The sequence below is a fragment of the Rhinatrema bivittatum genome, chromosome 3 (assembly GCF_901001135.1).
Source record: "Rhinatrema bivittatum chromosome 3, aRhiBiv1.1, whole genome shotgun sequence".
NCBI classification, from domain to species: Eukaryota; Metazoa; Chordata; class Amphibia; order Gymnophiona; family Rhinatrematidae; genus Rhinatrema; species Rhinatrema bivittatum.
Window position 1 is genome coordinate 257,080,657 of NC_042617.1, and position 22,343 is coordinate 257,102,999.

The 22,343-nt window shown below is 46.3% G+C and overlaps 1 protein-coding gene across 1 annotated transcript in view; it reads left to right on the plus strand.

Moving 5' to 3' along the window:
• The window catches only part of APMAP (adipocyte plasma membrane associated protein), a 134,685-nt gene that overhangs the window by 79,141 nt on the left and 33,201 nt on the right, over nucleotides 1-22,343 (plus strand). The window contains exon 5 of the mRNA XM_029594506.1: nucleotides 10,554-10,670. Coding sequence (XP_029450366.1) covers nucleotides 10,554-10,670 — 117 coding nt within the window. The remainder of the gene's footprint in view (nucleotides 1-10,553; nucleotides 10,671-22,343) is intronic.

Sequence of the window (22,343 nt, forward strand, 5' to 3'; positions counted from 1 at the left end):
GAATGAAGATCTTTTGGCTACAATAGCTTCTTTCACCTCCCCTTTTAACCATGCCGGTAATCGTTTTGCCTTCTTTCCACCTTTCTTAATGTGTGGAATACATTTGGACTGTGCTTCTAGAATGGTATTTTTTAACAATGACCACGCCTCTTGGACATTTTTTACTTTTGTAGCTGTTCCTTTCAGTTTTTTTCTAACAATTTTTCTCATTTTATCAAAGTTTCCCTTTTGAAAGTTTAGCACGAGAGCCTTGGATTTGCACACTGTTTCTTTTCCAGTCATTAAATCAAATTTGATCATATTATGATCACTATTGCCAAGCGGCCCCACCACCGTTACTTCTCTCACCAAGTCCTGTGCTCCACTGAGAATTAGATCTAAAATTGCTCCCTCTCTCGTCGGTTCCTGAACCAATTGCTCCATAAAGCTATCATTTATTCCATCCAGGAATGTTATCTCTCTAGCGTGACCCAATGATACATTTACCCAGTCTATATTGAGGGTAATTGAAGCCTCCCAATATTACTGCACTACCAATTTGGTTAGCTTCCCTAATTTCTCTTAGCATTTCACTGTCCATCTCACCATCTTGACCAGGTGGACGGTAGTATACCCCTATCACTGTAGTCTTCCCTGACACACAAGGGATTTCTACCCATAAAGATTCAATTTTGTATTTAGTCTCATGCAGGATGTTTATCCTGTTGGACTCTATGCCATCCCGGACATAAAGCGCCACACCTCCTCCCGACTGCTCCTCTCTGTCATTGCGATATAATTTGTACCCCGGTATAGCACTGTCCCATTGGTTATCCTCTTTCCACCATGTCTCTGAGATGCCAATTAAGTCTATGTCATCATTTACTGCTATACATTCTAATTCTCCCATCTTACTGCTTAGACTTCTGGCATTAGCATACAAACATTTCAAAGTTTGTTTTTTGTTTGTATTTTTATTCTGCTTTTTAATTGATAGGGATAAGTTAGAATTTTTTAGCTCAGGTGAGTTTTCAGTTACAGGCACTTGGACTACTTTTCTAATTATTGGAACCTCACTGTCGGGATGCCCTAATTCTAATGCATCATTAGTATCCTTTAATGATACCTCTCTCCGAACCATGCGCTGCTGAGTGACTGTCTGCTTTCCCCTTTGTTCTAGTTTAAAAGCTGCTCTATCTCCTTTTTAAAGGTTAGCGCCAGCAGTCTGGTTCCACCCTGGACCATACAGCTGCCCACAGGAAAAGCACTCAATTGTTTGTCTCTTTCCATTCCACCAAATTAGGGCAGCCTGTGGGTAAGCAGACTCTCTCCTCCTGGTTAGCGGACTGCATATCCTTTTGCAATCAGCAAGCAGGCATTCCACTTCAAGACCGTGTTAAAGCACACTCTGTGAGGGCCATGGCTACTTCAGTAGCACACCTAAGATCGGTGCCGCTTCTTGCCATTTGCAGGGCTGCTACCTGGAGTTCTCTCCATACCTTTACAGCCCATTATTGCTTGGACAAAGCCAGAAGATAAGATTCCATCTTCGGCTAATCTGTCCTGCGTAACCTATTCACAACTTGACGTACCAACACCCGCCTGCCTGTTAGGGTTCAGGATGCCCTCGGCCAAATTCCACCCCAGTTGTTGTGCCTGTTGCATGTCTTGGGTACATTTGGTGCATTCTCGGACATCCTCAGCTCAGTACTCACCCATATGTGAGGACTACCGTCCTATGAGAGAGCAAATGTTGCTGTCTCACAGGACAGCAAGATGTTAGTCCTCACGAAACCCGCCCGCTGCCCCACGGTGTTGGGTTAGTTACGTTTCTTATTTTATTTTTCGGCACTTCCTGTAGCTTTTTAAACAAGACTGAAGGGGACTCCTGCTGGCTGCAGGGTTAGTGCCATGCTGAGCATGCCCAGTAGGGGCCAGTCAAAGTTTTAGAAACTTTGACAAAAGTGTTCCGTGATTGGGCTCCATCTTGTGATGTCACCCATATGTGAGGACTAACATCCTGCTGTCCTGTGAGAACACCTGTTACAGGTAAGCAACATTTGCTTTGTGCGTCCCTAGTGCTATGTATTGGGTGCCCAGAAGTGACTTTATGTCCACAACAGCCTGGAGAGAACATCCCCCCCCCCACCCCCGCAGGGCTTTTCTGATTGGTCCTTTTCACTGGCAAGTGTCGGTGAAAAGGACCAATCCCCTTTCAGTACAGCCTTCTGAAAGGGGATTGGTCCTTTCACTGTCATGTGACACTGAATGGATCCATTGGCAGTAAACGAAGCAGGAAATAAATTATTATATTAAGTACCCTGTGTCTGCAGGATACCAAAATGGACACTCAGTTTATGAGCATCCATTTTATCCTGCAGCAGCTGATTTACTGGCACAATACGCATGCACAATATACACAGCCCTGAGCATGTATATTGTGCGCCCTGAAATTGGTTTTTTTTATGTCAAGAATTTTTTTTTTTTTTTTTTTTTTTTTTTTTTGCATGTTGCTGCTTTCTTTGGTTCTTACTTAATATCACCATGATACTAAGTAGGAAGAACCACAGAAAAGCAGGTTGTTTTTTTTTGTTTTGTTTTTAAGTTGGGCCCTTGATGTGTGAGAATACTTTACACCTGCTCTGGGCAGATGTAAAAGTTGAAGGGCACACTGGGATTTTTTTTGCATCTCAAAGTTATAGGTATTAGCTTCATCTTGATGGAATTTACTTATGATGAGCGCTATTAGCTGTCCCCGAGTTTGGATGCGCATTTTGGACACACTGATCCCCCAATATTGCATTGGGGGTTATAGACATATGCCCAAAATGCGCATCCAAGCACTCATTAACCTGTGTGCTAGGCTCAGCGAACGGTATTACAGCGGCCATTTGCTGGAGACAGAGAAATACTGAGGGACTGCAGATGGCACCTCGGCTTAAGTGGCAGTGTAAGTAAAACTTTCTTTGCCTCCATCTGCTGGAGGGGAGGCAAAACCCAGGAGTCTGGTCTGATCTATGGTACAAGCATACATAAAGGGCGGAGTTAAAGGCACACACATTTAGGTAAATCACAGCAGAAGAATGTGCGGCAATCAATTAAACTGGACAATAGCACTATAAATGAAGCATAAACAATTTAATGAGTGCACACACCAATAGTGCACAAAATTTGAATACTAAGCGTAAATACGTAGTTATACAAAGCTCCTGGGACATCGCGATTACACTATTGACAACCTCCTTAAGTAAACTTGCTTTCTATCATGTCGGGCACAAGCACAGTGTGAGAAGCTGGTCTCCAACCCACACTTTTACCTCGTAGAATTATGTGTTTGAGACCTTCGGGTCCATTCTTTGAAGTTTCCACAACCTGTCGCGATGTCCCCGGTGGACTCAATTTACTTTTCAGACGCTTGTCACTGATAAAACAATTTGGGACTCTATATATGAAGTATCTGACATTTAGCAATCCTCGTTGCAAACAGAGCTTCACCCTTATTTCTTTGAAGAACTTTTGGAATTCATCCCCCTGACGCAGCCTGACGCGAAACACAGCCGTGTCGGGGCTTTGTATAACTACGTATTTACGCTTAGTATTCAAATTTTGTGAACTATTGGTGTGTGCACTCATTAAATTGTTTATGCTTCATTTATAGTGCTATTGTCCAGTTTAATTGATTGCCGCACATTCTTCTGCTCTGATCTATGGTACTACAGGAATAAAAATTAATAGGTAAAAACAAATTTTCCTATGTCAGGACCATGTCAGGGACCAGGACTGCCATTGAGCAGCATGGTCACCCTTGTGCCATCAGGGGCTCCCTCAATGCCATCAGGGTGCATGACCACTTTCGATGCTTTAAGGGCCTTCTGTGCTGTAGACACTTGTGGAGTCAAGGCACCGGAGTCATCGAGCGCCTTGGGCTTAGACATGGTGGAGTAGTCCATTCCATGGATTTCTTGGTCCCATCCATGCTATGGATGCCTTGGTTCCATGCCATGGGTGCCATCAATGCCCTTGATGCCATCGAGGTGCAAGAGTAGCCACCCTCGTTGCCGTTGAGGAGCACATGGCCGCCCCTCATGCCATCGCTGTGCAGAGCTTCAACGATGCTATCTAGATATGGTGCTGTCATGGAGGCCATCAGGCCCTTGGCGACCCCTAGGCCGTCTACCGCCAGGGCTCTTGGGAGCCCTCGAGAGCCACTGAAACCCTTGAGCAGCAGGGACTTCAGCCTTGAATGGATCGAGTGCCAGGGTTGTCCTTTACTCAAGGCACCCTGGTATGCCGAGGCATACAGGAGTACTGGACTGGTGCCCTCGAAGCGCCTTGGTGGTGTCCCGACGGAGCACTGAGGGGCATTTTGCTGTCCCATTACTGGCCTATGGCTATCAAGCACCATGGATACTGATGATATCAAGGGCCCTGAGCCACTGAGATTGGGAGGCATCGGAGACCCCGCCTGGATTTGTGCACTATTGGTGTTAATGAGCCCTAGCAAGGCTTTCATCAGCCATAGCCTCTGGTGAGGGACATCATCAAGCTTGCAGCATCAATGTCCTCTGACGGATAGGTGAGCCGAGGGGAACAGTCGATGACTCTGGCAGTCATCGGTACCTCTGGGCACTTATGAGGCATGTCCGAGCTGTATTAGGGCTGCAGAGCATCTGCCTGCAGGCAATTCCTAGCATCCTTGGTACCACCAGTCCATTGATGCCGTCAGACAATGGAGACTCTATCGGTGCCGCTGGGCTGTTGACTCTGAAGCCCTGGGTGCAGTATCTGGTGTCCTGGGTGTGATCCATTGTTGGTGAGTACGAAAGCAATATAGGCCCTAGGGGTGCCATCACCACTGTGGGCACCATTGGTCTCTGTCAGTTGCCGCATGAACAACCACAGAGCACCATGGGCTCTGTCAATCACCATGGACGTTGCTGTCGTTCCATGAGTGAAATGGCGATGAGCCTTTCCTTCGAAGTTTCAAGGGCTGTGTCCAGCCTCTTGGAGTGTTATCAGGTACTGGAGGGAGGCAACGCCATAGAACACCACCCATCACCATATCATACCCAGAGCCCCAGTGGTATTGGGGACACTGTTGTCACACTGTTCCTATGCACGCCACGGGGAGTTACGGTGACAGTGGAGCACTGCATGCGTTGTTGGGTACGACAGCACATCTACTCCAAGTGCCTTGGATGATGGCAGGCAGCACCCTCCCTGACTGTGCAGTTCTCAGCCATGCCAGGGCTCTGCCATCGTTGCGTCAAGGTCTCAACCTCCTCGTCCTTTCTGCACTACAAAGTGCAGGGATCACTGGCGAGGAAGGTGTCATCACACTCTGTGATTTGCCTTTTGACAGCACACAGCCACGGACTCTAGCGCTCGATCCTTGCTTTGCCATGGGATTCTACCCACAAGCACGGCGAGTGGGGTCATAAGTGTGCTGCCATCCATAGGATGGGATGCCACTGTATGAGTACTGATCAGCATGCTTTTACAGCAGAGAGCTCTCTTCTCCAGTTGCCCTCTACTGTATGGGTGTGTGTGTTTCCCTCGTGGCGGGCACAACAGGTTGTGTGCTGCAGCCACAGGACTGAGCTTTGACTGCGTTCCTGGTCAAACCCTAAGGAGGGTAGTTTCGGAAGTCTTCTCCTTTTTCAGAAGAGGAATGTTCTTTCTATCTCTTCTGTGTCACAAATCCCCTTTGTGGGGAAGCCCCAGGGGCTCCATCCCTGGCAAGTTTATAGCTGAACAGGAGCTTCGATTCTTTGAATCGGTGCATCTCCTTGTAGGTCAGGGCCGAAGCAAGGCTGTGGCGATCATCTGACCATTTTTGCTTGGGCCCCTTCATTGATTACCATGGTGGCCTTCCCCATCCGAGGGTGGCTGCCAGTGGCAGATTGGTCACTTGTGAACATCAGCAATAAGTGATTGTGTCTCAGCTCTCCACTGGAGAGTTGATAGGTTTTTCAGGATCGGGAGGCCCCTATTCCTATTGCTTTCCTGTCCTTTCAGGAAGGGGGGACTCTTGAGTTCCAGGGCAACTCTTATGGGTTCCCCCCTGAACACCTGGCTGTCCACCCCTGCAAGAGGTGCCCCTCGTTCTCCAATTCCTGGAGAAGGCATATCACTACTTCTGACTGGCAATTGCTCTCGATTCCTCATGTCAGCTTTTCATCTTAGCCAGACGGTGGAGTTACCGAGCTTTCCGCACCGGGCATCTGATTCTCCCATGCAATAAAGCTTCATTTGTTGGACATGCGTCGAGAGCTAGTCGAGCGATAGCGTTCTGTTTAGGTCGCCCTAAGGCACAGCAAGTCTATTTCATGAGGGAGCCTTTCCAGAGTAGCTCCCTGATGAAGATTAGAGGTTACTCTTGCCAGGTCTCACCTTTGATACCTGCTGAACTCAATAGGTTTTTTTGACAAGGACTACTATTGCCAGTCATTCTTGCCTTTGGAGCCCTACCTCACAGGCCGATATAGTACAGTGCGCTCCGACTGTTAACCTGTCCTTGGACGCGCGTTTTCCCTTACCCATTATTCAGTAAGGGGCGGAAAACGCCGCACATTTTACTTTAAGAAATTAGCGCCTACCCAAAGGTAGGCGCTAGTTTCTGCCGGCACCAGGAAAGTGCACGGAAAAGCCATGATATTAAGTCGGAGGTCCCGAAGGGTAAAAAAAAAATGTAAAATGGGCTGGCGGCTGTTGGGTCGAAAACCGGATGCTCAATTTTGCTGGTTTCCGAGCCCGTGGCTGTCAGCAGGCTCGAGAACCGACACCGGCAAAATTGAGCGTCTGCTGTCAAACCCGCTGACAGCTGCCGCTCCGGGTTAAAAGGAGGCGCTAGGGACGCGCTAGTGTCCCTAGCGACTCCTTTTGCCTGTTTCTACCACCGGGCCTCATTTAAATAGAGAATCGCGCGCACAGGCGAGTGGGCGTTATCCGCTCTCCAGCAGACTTTACTGAATCGGCCTGTCAGTGAGGAAGTTTCTAATCCATCTAGTTGGCGAGGATGCTTTTCAACCTATTGCTATATCCATGGCTGAGGGAGTAGGGAGACGAGGAACCCTGCAACAGAGATGCTGCTTTTTTGTTGCAGTGGCTTCAAAGCTATACTTCCCCATTTTAGGGATAACCTGTTGGTGGTGGTTCCATTTACTAGCTGTGTGCTGCCTTGGAAGAATATACTATCAAAGCTGAAGTATTAATACCTAAGCCAGGCTCGGAGCAATCTGTTCCAAAATCGTCCTTGCCCTGCCCTGATACCCTTAGGGTTCCAGGCTGGTGAAGAAATCCTGTTTGACAGGGGTTGGCACTTGTGGCACCCTGGCTTCTGTTTCTTAGTGAAGTGTTTCTGGATTTCTTCCTTGTGGACTTCGCTCTGTTTCAGCTGTTCCAAGCAGGCTGGTGGCTCTATTTCGATGGATAACTCCCTACTGGATTGGGATTGAGATATACAATCTAGCGATTTTATGCATACCCTGGCAAGCCAGCGGTCTGCCTCCTTGTGTTCTTCACTCCGTCTGACTGCCAATTGGACTTTCAGGGGGAAGGGGTAGAAAAGCTAAGGTGTTTGTGGTATATCCTAATGTATACCTGCAGGGAAAGATACACCACTTTTTCCCTATATTTTTGTCAAACTCTGGCCAGTACTGCCTTTTGCTTTTCTCACGTCACTAGGTTGCCCAAAGTGCCTTCCTGCTCACCTGAACTATCCTGTACATAGGATGGATAGCCCTGCCCTTGACAGAGTGCAGTGTGGGTGAGCTTCAGGACTAACGTATCTCCCTGCTCGGGAGTTTGGGCTAGTGATCCCATTCAGGGATTGCCTTTCATCCCCCTGTAACTCTTGTTGCTGTCCTGCTGGTCAGCTATGTCTGGTGCTTGGCATGTAGCGTCTGTCACAGATCCTACTGTTGTTGCTGATTATTCTTCCAAGCATTGTATGGGCAGTTGAATGCCTCAATCTCAGAAGTATCTGCCTTGTTGGTTTGTCCTCTCCTCGATATTTTAGCCATAGTTCAACAAAATGCTTGCTGAATGTATCGGAGCATCATTTAGAGGCATCCTTCATGACCTTTGTTCAGAGAAACTGCTACCATGTGGGGGGAAGGACAAACAATGTCTGTCTTGAAAACTTGCGTACAGCATCCTCTTTGGATAATTAGTACTGTTCAACTCACAGCAGAAAAACACACACACAGTGGTTCAATCTGTCCATCCATCCAGATATACAATATCTTTTTTTTTTTCAAGAGTGGACTGATCTAGTTCAATTTAAGAAGGCAAGCCATGGGCGTGGAAGTTACCATGTTGAAAATTGCCTTAACCTTATCAAGTCAAGGTCCTTTATATTGGGTCACGTTGTTGATCTAATAAAAGGTATCACAACCTGCAAGAATACATTTTTCCCCCCAGAAGTAATATGGCCACTAGAATTGTCTACTACTTGATGATTATACAATTATGAATAAATATATGAAGAATAGAGGCATTTGCTTGATGGCCAAACACACAGGCCGATACAGTAAAGCGCGGCCGCGGTTACCTTGCTTCTAACCCGCTTTGTACCCACAATTTGGCCGCATAAGTCCAACCCGCGATTCACTATCCCTTTTAACCCATCCTTACCGCTTCTTGAAATCAACGGGTAACCCTTTCCGCCCGCGGCATGTATATATGTAACGATCGGATTAGCTATTCCCTCCGATCCAGTAACGTGTGCCCCGATTATCGCCTTTTTAACCTGCAGTTTTGCCGTGTTTAACCTGCTAATTTACCGCCTACCCTTACCCCTGCGTTAGTGTGGAGCGTCAGGCAAGCCCCAGCAGAGAGAGACAAAATTTCACGGGCAAACTTTCCTGTGAGGCTTCAGCAGCCCCCGCTGGCGAAGGTGCATGAGCGCATGCAAATGATTGCTTCACTGCCTGACCCCCTCACCCCCCCCCCCCCCCCCCCCCCGGGGACAAGACCTTTAAAGGAGCCAGGATCGAGCAAACTTCCCCCCAGCCCCTGCTCACCTGCCCTGGCTGCGTCCATGGGTGCCGGTCTCCCGTGTGGGCGGGTGCGCTGGGAGCTCCGGAGCAGCCCCAGTCCTCTCTCCCCTCCTCCCGAGCGGCTTCGGCAGCATCCCGGGGCGGATCGGGCGCTCCCCATGCGAGGCGCGGCTTCCAGCAGCCCTCGCCGGCGAAGGTGCATGAACACACGCCGTGACCTGAGCGCCCGGCTGGACGTCCGAGGTCACAGCGTGCGCTCATGCACATACAGGCGGGTGTTCATGCACCTTCGCCGGCGAGGGCTGCTGGAAGCCGCGCCTTGCATGGGGAGCGCCTGATCTGCCCCGGGCTGCTGCTGAAGCCACTCGGGAGGAGGGGAGAGAGGACTGAGGCTGCTCCGGAGCTGCCAGCGTGCCTGCCCGCACGGGAGACCGGCACCCATGGACGCGGCCAGGGCAGGTGGGCTGGGGGAAAGTTTGCCCAATCTGGCTCTTCTAAAGGTCTTGTCCCGGGGGGGTGAGGGGGTCAGGCAGTGAAGCAATCATTCGCACAGGACAACAAAACAAACTGCACCAGCCCTTCTCCTGTATCCACTTCCTGGTACCTGTCATTTCAAATGTCATTTGAAACGACAGGTACCAGCGCACCCAGGATACTGTATAGCGCTCTATACAGTAAAATGGATTGCGCTTCATGGAGGCGCTTTGGACGCGGCTTGCATTTGCATGCCATTTAAATACTGTATCGAGCGGTATGTGATCCGGACTGTGCGTGCAGCAAACGAGGGTGCGCCCGGCACTACCGCACTCTTTGTTCTGCATCCTTCAGTATCGGCCTGACAATGAGGAAATGCATATTGATCTGAAATACTGTGTGTATATACGGTAATTTTTTGAATTTTTCTGTGAGGGAAATGGTTAAGGGCTTTTTCTGTTTGAAGTCTGTAGCTAAATGTTTAGCAGTGCTCTAATCCACACTAATAGCAGTTGTATAATTTTGAAGCAGGGTAAATGGTGGCAGATAAAGATTCAAAAGGTCCATTCAGTCTGCCAAGCAAGTTGTTAAGGGTTGTAACTGCCACTGTTTGCAGATTATAGAAATGCAGAAATGTTACAATAAAAGTTACCCCATTTATTCTCTGGTCACTAGGGATCCACTGTAACTTTATCCCATGCCTTCTTGAATTCCATAAGAGAAGGCTTTTCCCTGGCATAACAATGTAAAGTGTATACATGTACTTTCTAGCATTCAGCAAGTAAGTGCAAAAGTTTAGATCTCTGCCTAGTTCTGTTTTTTATACAAATATATCAATAGAAATGAGTATTTTCTGAAACTTAGATGACCCTTCATCTTTGCCTGATTACCAATGGGAAGTTTTCATTTTTTTGATAAAATAGTTACTTAAATATAGAAATTGATGGTGGATCAAAACCTTCATGTCCATCTAGTCTGCCCTTTTCCCCTGCCTGCTGCACTATGGCGCAGACAGTCTGATCTGCAGCTTTACCTGTTTCTTAAAGACCTGAAAGTCTCATGTATGTCTAATAAATCTGTTGCATACTCTCTCAACAGGAACCAGAGAATTTGAGCCCACCTGCGGAAGACCTCTTGGCATAAGAGTTGGGCCAAATGGTACCTTGTTTGTGGCAGATTGTTATCAAGGCTTATTTGAAGTAAATCCAGTTACAGGTACATGCTTTCCTTCCTATGCCTGATTCAGTGAAACCAAAGTAACCTGTGCTTGAGGTGGTCACAAATTTCATGAAATTGTAAACTTTTATTTGTAACATAGAAGTGACAGCAGAAGAAGACCAAATGGCCCAGCCAGTCTGCTAAGCAAGCTTTCACACCTATTTGTTTTCATACTTATCTGTTACTCTGACCGCTGAGGTCAGGGCCCTTATTGGTAACTTTTTGGTTCCAATTCCCTTTCACCCCCACCATCGATGCAGACAGCAGTGCTGGAGCTGCATCTAAGTGAAGTATCAGGCTTAATTGATTTGGGGTAGTAACCGCCGTAACAAGCAAGCTACACCCATTCTTATTTGTTTACCCAGACTATGTAATTCATTCCTTGTTGGTTGATGCTGAATATAAATCATCTTTTCTTCATTCTCCCTGTTGAAGCAGAGAGCCATGCTGGATGTGCATTGAAAGTGAAGTATCAGGCTTATTTGGTTTGGGGTAGTAACCGCCGTAACAAGCAAGCTACTCCCCTGCTTTTTTGTGGATGCAAATCCTTTTTTCCACATTTCCTCTTGCCATTGAAGCATAGAGCAATGTTGGAGTCGCATTAACTGTGTGTATGTTTATTGAATAAGGATATTAATCTCCAGGTAGTAGCAGTCATTCCCGTAAGCAAGCCACCCCCTTGCCTCTTCTCTTCATTCACATCCTCTAGACTTATGGATCCACAGTGTTTATCCCACGCCCCTTTGAAATCCTTCACAGTTTTGGTCTTCACCACTTTCTCCAGAAGGGCGTTCCAGGCATCCACCACCCTCTCCTTAAGAAATACTTCCTGACATTGGTTCTGAGTCTTCCTCCCTGGAGTTTTAAATCGTCACCCCTGGTTCTGCTGATTTTTTTGCAACGGAAAAGGTTTGTTGTATGTATTTTTCAACACTTCAAAGCGGATTATGTTCAGATACTGTAAGTATCTCCCTATCCCCAGAAGGCTTACAATATAAGTTTTTGCACCTGAGACAATGGAGAGTAAAATGACTTGCCCAAGGTCATAAGGAGCGGCAGTGGGATTTGAACCCTGGTTTCCCTGGTTCATAGCCGACTGCTCTAACCACTAGGCAAACTTACCTCAAACATAGCAATTGACAGCAGATAAACAACAAAATGACTCATCCTGTTTTGTAAGTGCCTCTACCTAAAATGGATGAGCATCAACTGGGCAAAGTCTCATATGCAACCCAACACCAACTCCCTCTCTGCTCCTCCCACCCCACCCATATCTTCTACCCAAATTCTCAACCCTCTTCCCACCTCAGACTTCAGTATCTGACTCAAGTATACCCAAAATCTGTTAGTGATGGGAATGCTTGGGACACCACCTCTTCTAGTAGGACATTTCAGGCCTCGCCATCTTCAACTGTCTTCTTACAAGACCAGTACTTAAGCCAACGCCCAGGTCCTCTTCTGTGTCCTAACAAATTCTGTAATAATCCCTACAGTTAGCAAGATTGGTGAGGTGGTTGCAAAAAAGAAAAAAATCCAGCCTTCCTATTCTCATTGAATTTCTTATAACCACAGTCCCTCCATGCAGATCACCTCAGCCCTCTTGGAGGCCTGATGTGGTTGTATAATTGCTGTTTAGGGCTATAACTGCTGCTCTGTGCAAATTAACCCACTGCTTTCCTGGAGTCCCAATGCAATCATACCATTGTTTAGAGTTGTAAACCTGGTCATAAATATGCATTTCTGTGTACTCCCTAATGGCAGGGGACTTTTCAACCACATTCATATGCTATCTGCATGCTCTTCAAGCCACCAACCAAAGAGCAAGGCACATTTTGTCAGAACTTATGGGGGAAAATCCCCCCATAGACTAGCATGCAGGGTCTGTGTAGGGATCTATAGCAGCCTGGCTTGTTGTTTTTTCTCAATAGGAAGGTATAAATGTTCTAGAGCCCATTATAGTATTCACTATGCTGCATTTTGCTGGGGAGGGGGGTCCTTGAAGAGCCTGCACAACCCACTGTGCATCTGCACGGGCCTGTGGCACACAACTGAGTCAGTCTATAAAGACTGAGTATCCTGAAAACTTGGCCTGTTTGTGGCTCTTGAGGACTGGCATTGGTTACTCCTATTCTAAGGAAAAAGGGAGAGGGGTTGAGACTTCAGAGAGAGACTGCTGGAGACGAGCAGGAATTGGGAGAGAGACTACTGAGGATGGAGTGAAGGATTGGAGTCATCTCATCCCTACCTTCCTGTCCCAGCAGTCTTTCAATTCCTCATCTCCTGCACTCTCTCTCGATCTGTCTCTCTCTCTCGAGATTGCTGTGAGAGAAGAGTTTGATAACATTATAACTAGCATGCTCACAACCCTCTGCCTAGTGCCCACCCAGGTTAATCTTGTGCCCTGCCAAAATATCAATTCTGACTACATCACTGCTTGCAGGCCAGTGCCAAAGGTGCATTCAGCAGAACACAGTGTTACCTTCGCTTGAACACACATTCCCTGTATGTACACATCAGTCCAGACTCCTGGGTTTTGCATCCCTGCCAGCAGACAGAGACAAAGAAAGTTTGTCACTGTACATAATACAGTGTGCTACCTGCAGTCTGGAGTGAAAGAAAAACATTTTAAAGGAAGAGAAGAGTGCTGGATCCTCCCAGGGAGTTGTGAAGTCCTGGTGGGGCCAACCTCCCTGGTTTGAGGCGGATCAGCAGGAGGTTGGTGACCCTTTTTAGCTTGATCCAAGAGTTCCGTGGTGGTCCAGATCCCTCCATCCCCCGCAAGGCAGCCTTGGGACCCATCAATTGCTCTGCAGTTTCAGACCAGGTTTGGACATCTGTCGAATCTTCTCCAGGGCCCAATATTCTTGGATCAGATGGCTCACTTCTGTCTTGTAACTTGGCTTTTGAGAGGAGATGACTGGGACGAGGGAATATTCTGAAGTAGTTATTACCACCTTATCGCACGCTAGGCAACCTTCCACATCCTTGGTCTATATGCGAAATTGGAGGGTCTTCGAGTCCTGGTGTACTGTTAAGGATGCAGCCTGTTCAAGTAGAGGAAGATCTGGTCAAGGGGCTGGCCTTTAATTCTATGAGAGTTCAGGTAGTGGCATTGGGTTGTCTCCGAGGTAGGGGTTATCCTCTGTCCACACATCTGGAGGTCATATGGTTCTTCACAGAGCTAAGAACTTGCGTCCTCAGGTACGGCAGCTTTCTGTCTTGGAATCTGAATCTTAGAGGATTGTGCGAGGCTCCATTTGAACCACTAAAGAGGGCAATATTAAAGGACTTGACTCTTAAGGTGGTTTTCCTGGTGGCTATTTGTTCAGCCAGGAGAATTTCAGAGCCCAAGGTGCTGTCGTGTCGAGATACCTTCCTACAGATTTCAGATTTGAGAGTATCTTTGAGCACAGTGCCATACGATGAAACTTCTAGACTTTTTGGATTTAGATTCCTCTACGTCTCATACTAGGGAGCTTAGGCTCTTAGATCGAGGCATGCATGATTGAGGTATCTGCAGAGCGCTAATGATTTCCGTAGTTCGGATTGCCTCTTTGTACCGTGGAGTGGTCCAAAGAAGAGAGGTAAAACGTCTAATGCTACATTTGAATGGTGGCTAAAGGCGGCGATCACGTCAACTTACATTTCTATAGGGCGCCTGGTGCCGGAGGGATTAAGGGAATGCGTGAATTCTTAGGCGACTTCCTGGACTGAGTCACAACACTTGTCTCCGCAGGAAATTTGAAGGACGACTGCTTGGAAGTCATTGCACACTTTTGCTAGGCATTATCGCTTGGATGTTGGGGAGCCGGCTTCCATGTGCTTTGGTGAGAGTTCTATGAGCGGAAGTTTCCAGGTTCCACCCAGTTTAAGGGAAGCTTAGGTATATCCCAGGAGGCTGGACTAATCTGGGTACATAGGGAAAGGAAACTTGGTTCTTACCTGCCCATTAAGTAGGGGGCCGAGTCCGCTGCTCATACTGTTGCTCTGCATATAGGGCAGAGTTGTTGGAGATTTTCAATCCTGTCCACTTAATTTATATTTGGAAAACGAGTTTTCCATTGTTTTTTCGGCAACATTACCTCCCTCCTACTCGTCGGGGCGGGGGGAGTAGTTTGCAAGTTTATTTAGAAGTTTGTTTGTTGCTGTCATCTTGGCTTGGGTACAGGTCAATACTGAGGGACTGCACATGGCGCAAGGGGTTATGTACAGTGTCTGTAAAACTTTCTCTGTCTCCATCTGCTGGCAGGGATGCAAAACACAATTTTCCTTTTTGTGCGCGTAAACCTTACTGCCAATGCAGGAAGGAGTTATACATGCATAAAATGTGCATACTAGAGATGTGAATCGGAACCAGAATCGGATCCGATTTCAGTTCCGATTCACATCTCTAGTGCATACTGCTTAGTGCCCTCACATGGAAATCCCATGCAAATGAGAGCAATAGGTAGTACTGCTCAATGCAAAGAGGTGCATTGGCCTAACCCAAGTTTTTTTTAGTGTTGGAAACTTAACTCCTGGTCAGAGATCGAGTAAAGTTTCAGTGCTGATTGTTTGTCTACAGACAGCCCTAAAAACAAAATATAAAAAAAATTCAAAGAAAATGCAGCCATGCTAAAAGTTCCATCTGTCTGTTTCCTTCCTGCTCCTGTCTACCTCCCTCTTTCGGGCTCTTCCCCCATCTCCCTCGGGGTCTCTCTACAGGGCAGGACAGTGGGATGACAACGAATGACCCAGTCACCTCTCATTTCCTGCTCTTGGGGCTCAACTGCTGCCGCTTCTGCCTCCTCTTCCTCCAACTAACACATGATTTCTTAATGGCGCTACCTTGCATTGCTGGGGTCAGGAAGGACCAAAAGTGATCTTTTCCTGTCTGGCCTTCTCTGTGTAGCCCTAGCTTTGCTCTGTAGTTCTCCCCTCCTCTCCTGGCCAGATACTGGGCAGGACAGACCTCTTAAAGGAATAGTGTCCAGGTTTAAAATGTGCTTTCAGCCTGTACTGAATGCACATTTTCCCATTTGCCCCCTTTTTTAAAATCTCCTGATGCATTAGTATAGCATTAGCTTGCTACATTGGGAGTTAAAAAAAATTATTTATATATATATATATATATGCATTAAAACTGTGCTGAAATTCAGTGCCGTTTTTTAATGCACAGGTTATTACATCGGCCTGTTGGTGAGTAATATGTTTTAGTATGCATCAAAGAGTCAGAGTGGCTTATTACATGCATTAAATGGTTTGGAAGAAATAGAAATTTGTGCAATTTGTATGGTTTTTATTTTTTCTAAGTTTCTAAGTTATGCTTTTGAAAGGAAACATTATTAATAGATATTTCATTGCTTGGTTTGCTGGTTTCATCAGAGATTACATTTTATGTTATGAATCCTATCTTTGAAGCAGAAGTTGATGATCACAAGCTCCCTGCACAGGAGCCAGTTGGCCAGCACAGTGACATGTCTGGTGGGTTGTGATTTTTTTTTTCTTTTTTTAATGGGTTGGGGGAGCCAAGACTGAGTGACAGAGCAGGTCTGGGAGTTGCAGCAGTTAGTTGTAGTGCTCCACTAATGTGAGGTAACTCAAGGCGGGACCCATCTAAGAATCGGAATGTGTACTTTAATGCAGCCTCTGCCATGTCAGCTCTGAGGCAATGGCCATTGCAGAAACTGCTTGGATGAAGGGGGGATTGGATTGGATAAGTTCTTGGAGGAGAAGTCCATTACCTGCTATTAAGTTCACTTAGAGAATAGCCACTGCCATTAGCAATGGTTACATGGAATGGACTTAGTTTTTGGGTACTTGCCAGGTTCTTGTGACCTGGATTGGCCACTGTTGGAGACAGGATGCTGGGCTTGATGGACCCTTGGTCTGACCCAGTATGGCATTTTCTTATGTTCTTATGTTCTTATGTAAAGGGATGTCTGCCTGCTGGAAAGGTTGGCTTTGGGGAGGAAAGGCCCTCCTGATAGCACACTGACAGCCACGGTGGCCATAATTGAGTGCATGATCATGCAGTCAGCTCTGAAATGGGGCCTCCCTCTCTTTTTATCTTCTGCTCGTTCAGGGGATGAACAGGCTACAGCCATTTTGGTCCACTCAGCTAAACCTTTGGGGGATGGGGGTGGTGACAGTGGAGCTTTGGTCTCTGCCTTTGATTCATCTACTGCTGCATTGCTATTTTCTCCAGAACTTGTCCTGTTAATGTACAGGACTTCTGCTTGAATCGGGGGCCTGGTTGTGGCTTCCTCTCCTGCTGCAAATTGGATACTGGGATCTATGAGGAAGCTGTCTCAGTAGAAAGATGTATGGGACCAGGGGAAGGAGATGTCGTCTTGTTCTAGTGTAGGGATTGCAATCTCCAGTCCTCGAGTGCACAAACAGGCCAGGTTTTCAGGATATCCACAATGCAAATCTTTCTCATGCATGTTCATTGCAGATATCTTGAAAACCTGGCCTGTTTGGAGTTCGCCATCCCTGTTCTAGTTCCTCAAGTATTTCCCCTTAAAAGGGGGACGGGGGACAAAGAAGTGAATTTGGGAGAACTTGGAGAGTGAGCTTTCAATAAAGGAGGATGAGGAATCTTCAGTAATTAGTGTGTTGTGTTTTTATAGGATAGAGGAGCAGCTATCTCTTGTTCAGGCTGTGGGCATAACAGGGGATCAGGGAGAAAAGAGCAAGACCCTGGCGGCTGGCAGGCATGAGAGAGCCTGCAAGGGACACACACACACACACAGAGACACACACACACACACACACACTGTAGTGGGATTCCCCACATTCCGTTTTGAAGGTCAGAAAGGCGATGGGGAAGCTTTATCTGCTGGAGGTAGAAAATGGAAAGAAACTGAAGACTCTGGAAGTGGATACTTTGGCTTCTACATTCACACATTATTCCTGTTGAGGGTGGCACAGCACTCAAGGATACTCATTGAAAGATTGAGTCCTTGGCTGACTAGCGGTGTGTCACATGAAATGCTCCTCTTCTCATTGTATGATTGTTCCTCTTTATTTCTTTTTATCTTAATGGGCCGTAAAAAGAAGGGGGAAGCAAAAGACCTCCCCTGTGGTCTCGTCTGACCCTCCACTTTTTTGAGCCGAAAAATACATTCTCAAAGGTACTCCTTTGCTGGTGTCTTAGCTGCTAGAGAGTGATGGGAGAGAAGTAGAGCTCCCATCTTTCCTGGCTCAGAAATAACTTTGAGCCCAGCCATAAGAACGCCATCAGCGGATCCAGCTGCCGGGCATATGTCTTTTCAGTGTCTGGTTGAATCGTCAACCGAGGTTGTAATGACTGCTTCTGAGGCAGTGAATATGGTGGATAGCAGTTTGGCAGCTGCCTCAGCCTATGAACAAGGAGCTTTTCGGCAGTCGGCAAGTTCAGACTGCAGCAGCCAGTGATGAGTTGGCTTCATTTGCTTCTGCTACCTCTTCAATGCCCATCTTCAGAGGACCCTCAGTTTGAGACCTGCACATTTCACATTGGAGTCGGTTTGGGATGCTAAGGAGGAGTTGAGAGCTGTAATTCTTTGTCATATTGCCCCTCTTCAGGAGAGAAATGCTGAGTTGAAATTGCATGTTCAGACATTAGAATATAAATTCTCAGTTTTGGAACAGAAATGTATTTACATTCAAGTTGAGGTGAAGCTGGTTCAGGAGAATCTCTTGAAGGATAATTCTTCCTTAGTGAGTAAATTGGAGAATCTAGACAACATGATTACAAGTAAAACAAATGGATGATTTATTAATTTTCCAAAGTTGCCTTTGGTTTCTCCTAAAAAGATTTTTAAAAGCTATTTGGAGGTTTTGAAGGTACCTGCAGTTCCATCCATTTCCAAATTGTAGTATTTACTTCCTTTTTAAGAAAGAAGGGCCTCTAGAATTGTTTCCTACTGCAACTGTTGAGAACCTAGACCGAGAGGTTTTGAATAAATATCAGCCAATTTCCAATCTTTCATTTTTAGCTAAAGTAATAGAAAAAGTGGTATTAAAGCAATTTAATGAGCATATAGAAACAAATGATATGTTATACCCAACTCAGTTCGGTTTTCGGAAAAGTTTTAGTACCGAAACTCTTCTTTTATCTTTATCTGATACAATATTAAAAGGTTTTGATCAAGGACAACACTACTTATTAATTCTTCTCGATTTGTCAGCAGCATATGATAAGTAAATCATAACATTTTGCTAAATAGACTTTCAGAAATTGGGATTAAGGATAAAACATTAGAATGGTTGTCATATTTAACTAATAGATCATATCTGTCATGTGAGCGGCCTCGAAAGGCCTTGCATTCTGTTATGTAAGCGGCCTCGAAAGGCCTTGCATTCTGTTACGTAACGGGGTGTTGTAGTGTGCCCTTGGGCCTCCGCCCGACCCCAGATGGATCCAGGACCGAACAGAGGGTTGACGGTGTGTTCCACTATGGCAGACTGTCTTACCCTCCGCCAGGCGTGCAAGCTCCCAAGGCCAACAACATGATGATGTTGGAATGTGAATGGTCCTCCGACCATTCCGAGCCCTTTCGGACCTGCCGCTTGGATCGGCATGGAGCAGCAGGCCTGGCCTGAGGACGAGGGCAGATGGGCCTTGACATGAAGACATGACACCAAGGCTGATGCGGACGGCATCAGAGACGAGGGCTGGCACAAGACATGACACCAAGGCTGATGCGAAGACATAACGGATCAATGGTCAATGCGACTGCATCCCGGACCAGGGTTGATGCAACGACATCAGGAACAAGACGTTGAAGCAGAGACATGACACTAAGACTGATGCAACGGCATCCAGGACGAGACAAGGAACTTGAAGTCCAGACGAGAGCTGGGAAGGAGAACATTGGCACTGTCTCTCAGGGCGCCCTAAACAGTCCACCCGCGGGACTGGTCGCGGACCACCCTGTCCCACTGCGCGCCCTACACAGCCCGAGGAGGCTGGTCACAGACCACGCTGAGAACGGGACGAGCGCAGGGAAGAATCCAGTCGAGGTGGGACTCCGAAGCCAGATGTCATCCGGAGCTCCACGAAGGCTGGCAGGACATGACGGCTCAGGAGCACAGGAACAAATTCCACCTGCAGGCCACTCCACGCTCGGGAAAGACGTCATCCGAGGAAGCAAGGCCTGACAGGACCAGAAGGCTCAGGAGCACTGAAGACACAGGAGCAGGACATCAGGAAGCAGAAAATAAAGACGAGACTCCTGGACGGGGACCTCAGGCACGAACATGACATGACATGAAGAGGAGCTCCACAAAGAAGACCTGACGGAGCTCTGGCAGGCAGGAGCCTCCAGAGTGAAGTAACTCCGATGCAAGGCGAAGACTGAAGTGACGGAGCAGCCCTTTATAGGGCTGGAGCAGGAAGTCCACTTCTAGGTGGGGCCAGCACACTTCCTGTGTCTGGCCCTTTAAATCGTGTAGAGAGGCGCACGCCAGCACCTAAGGAAGGAAGCAGGAGCTTGTGCAGGACCGAGGACAGCGGCCTGCACCGACGTCTTCAGATGCAGGGCTGGGCCTGGAGGCAGGCCCCGAAGACGGAAGCCCTCTCCACCACAGCCTTCAACCAACAGGTGCGTAGTCTTGGCATCACTATAGACAATCAGCTTTCTTTCAAAAAACACATCATCAACATGCTTAGATCCTGTTATTTCAAACTCCACTCCCTCAAAACAATTAAACCCCCTACTACACCTCAGTGAGTTTCGCACCGTATTACAAGCTTTTTTTATATCCAAAATAGACTACTGCAATGCCTTGCTACTAGGTTTACCCAAAAGCACGCTACTGCCACTACAATTACTTCAAAATGCAGCTGCACGCATTCTCACTAACACACAAAAGCGACCACATCACCCCTGTTCTAAAAAATCTGCATTGGTTACCTGTCGCTGAAAGAATAACATACAAAACTCTCACTCTCATCCACAAAGCTCTCCTCCATAACCAAAACATGCACTGGTTCACTGAACACCTCACCTTTCAGAACTCTAACAGACCAATAAGGCAACACAGAGCTACCCTCAACATTCCCTCTCCTAAACAATCTAAACTTGCTTCCACTAAATCTAGGGCTATTTCCTTAGCTGGACCTGTTCTATGGAACAAACTCTCCCTCCCTTCCTACGACAGGAACCTTGCCCAAAAACATTTAAGCAGAATCTAAAAACCTGCCTTTTTAGGCAAGCATTCCCAGAACAGCCCTCCCTCTCCTGCTAGTCCCCTTTCCTCTTCTTATTCTACCGCATTTAATTATTTAATTTGCTATGTAATTAGACATCAGACATGTAAATAGTTATACTTGTGAGTATTTCTACTCCTCCTCCTCCTTCCTCTTCTGCCCATTTGTATTCATCTAATCAGCTATGTAATTAGACATCCTTCCTGTAATTAGTTATAAGTTCCTGTACCTGTACATTGCCTTTACCCCCTATACTTTATGTGGTCCCCCCTTATGTTATATTACACTGCTCGCAGTTTTCCTATATTATGCGCATTGTTCCTTGTTCACTTTAAAGCTTGTTTAGCTACTGTTATGTTTTATGTAAACCGTTGAGATGTTCCCAACATTCATCGGTATATAAAAGTCAATAAATAAATAGACTTAAGCGTGTGGCTTGACCCCGAATTTACACTAAAAAAAACACATTTCTACGAAGATACAGGAAAGTTATCATAAATTATTAATTTTTAGGCGCTTAAAACCCTTATTAAATCATGATCAATTTAGAACTGTTCTCCAAGCTTTGCTATTTACCAATATAGACTATTGCAATTCTTTATTGCTTGGCTTTCCTCAGTCATCACTTAGACCATTGCAAGTGTTACAGAATTCTGCTGCCAGGCTCCTCTCCGGTACTAACAAAAGAGATCACATTACCCCTGTTCTTTCCGCAATACATTGGCTACTAGTAGAGTATAGAATTACATTTAAAACCTTGATACATAAAGCAATCTATGCAGAACAAGTAGACTGGATGAATGCAGTTATACACATACACACTCCTCAATGAAATCTACGTTCAGCGGGTAAAGGACTTCTTACAATTCCTTCTATTGCCACTGCTAAACTTACCTCTGTCAGGGAAAGAGCTGTTTCATTAGCCGGTCCAGGTCTATTTAATTTATTACCCGTAGAATTAAGGCTCCAGAGAGATTTAAGAAAGCACTAAAAATGTGGCTGTATGTACAAGCATTCCAAGTAGAAGTCAGCCAGTAATTTTTATTGTTTCCATGTTGATGTTTTCTGTTAAATTTTTTATGTTAATAGGCATGTTTTAATGTGATTATTTACTTTTTACGTCTTATTTTATTTCATGATTTGTTTCTTTTATATTAAAGAATGAGTCTGGTTAAACATTTTTTATTGTAATTTATGATTTTTAATTACGAAACATTGTAAACTGGTGTGAAGGTATATACCAACATCAGTATAGAAAATTAAGTAAATCAATAAATAAACAATAGGGTAGATAGGTAGGAGTTAGGGGTCGGGAAGGAGAGGGGAAAAGGTAGGAAGGTAAGGGGGTATAGGGACCTAGGAAAGGCCTACCTGTGTCACTGCACGTATTTTTGTAAAATACTCTCCCTTGCGCGCAGGAGATGAGACCCGCCTGCATGTGTGTGCGAATATCATATTTTATGACATGCATGCGGCGACATGCGCATGTTATG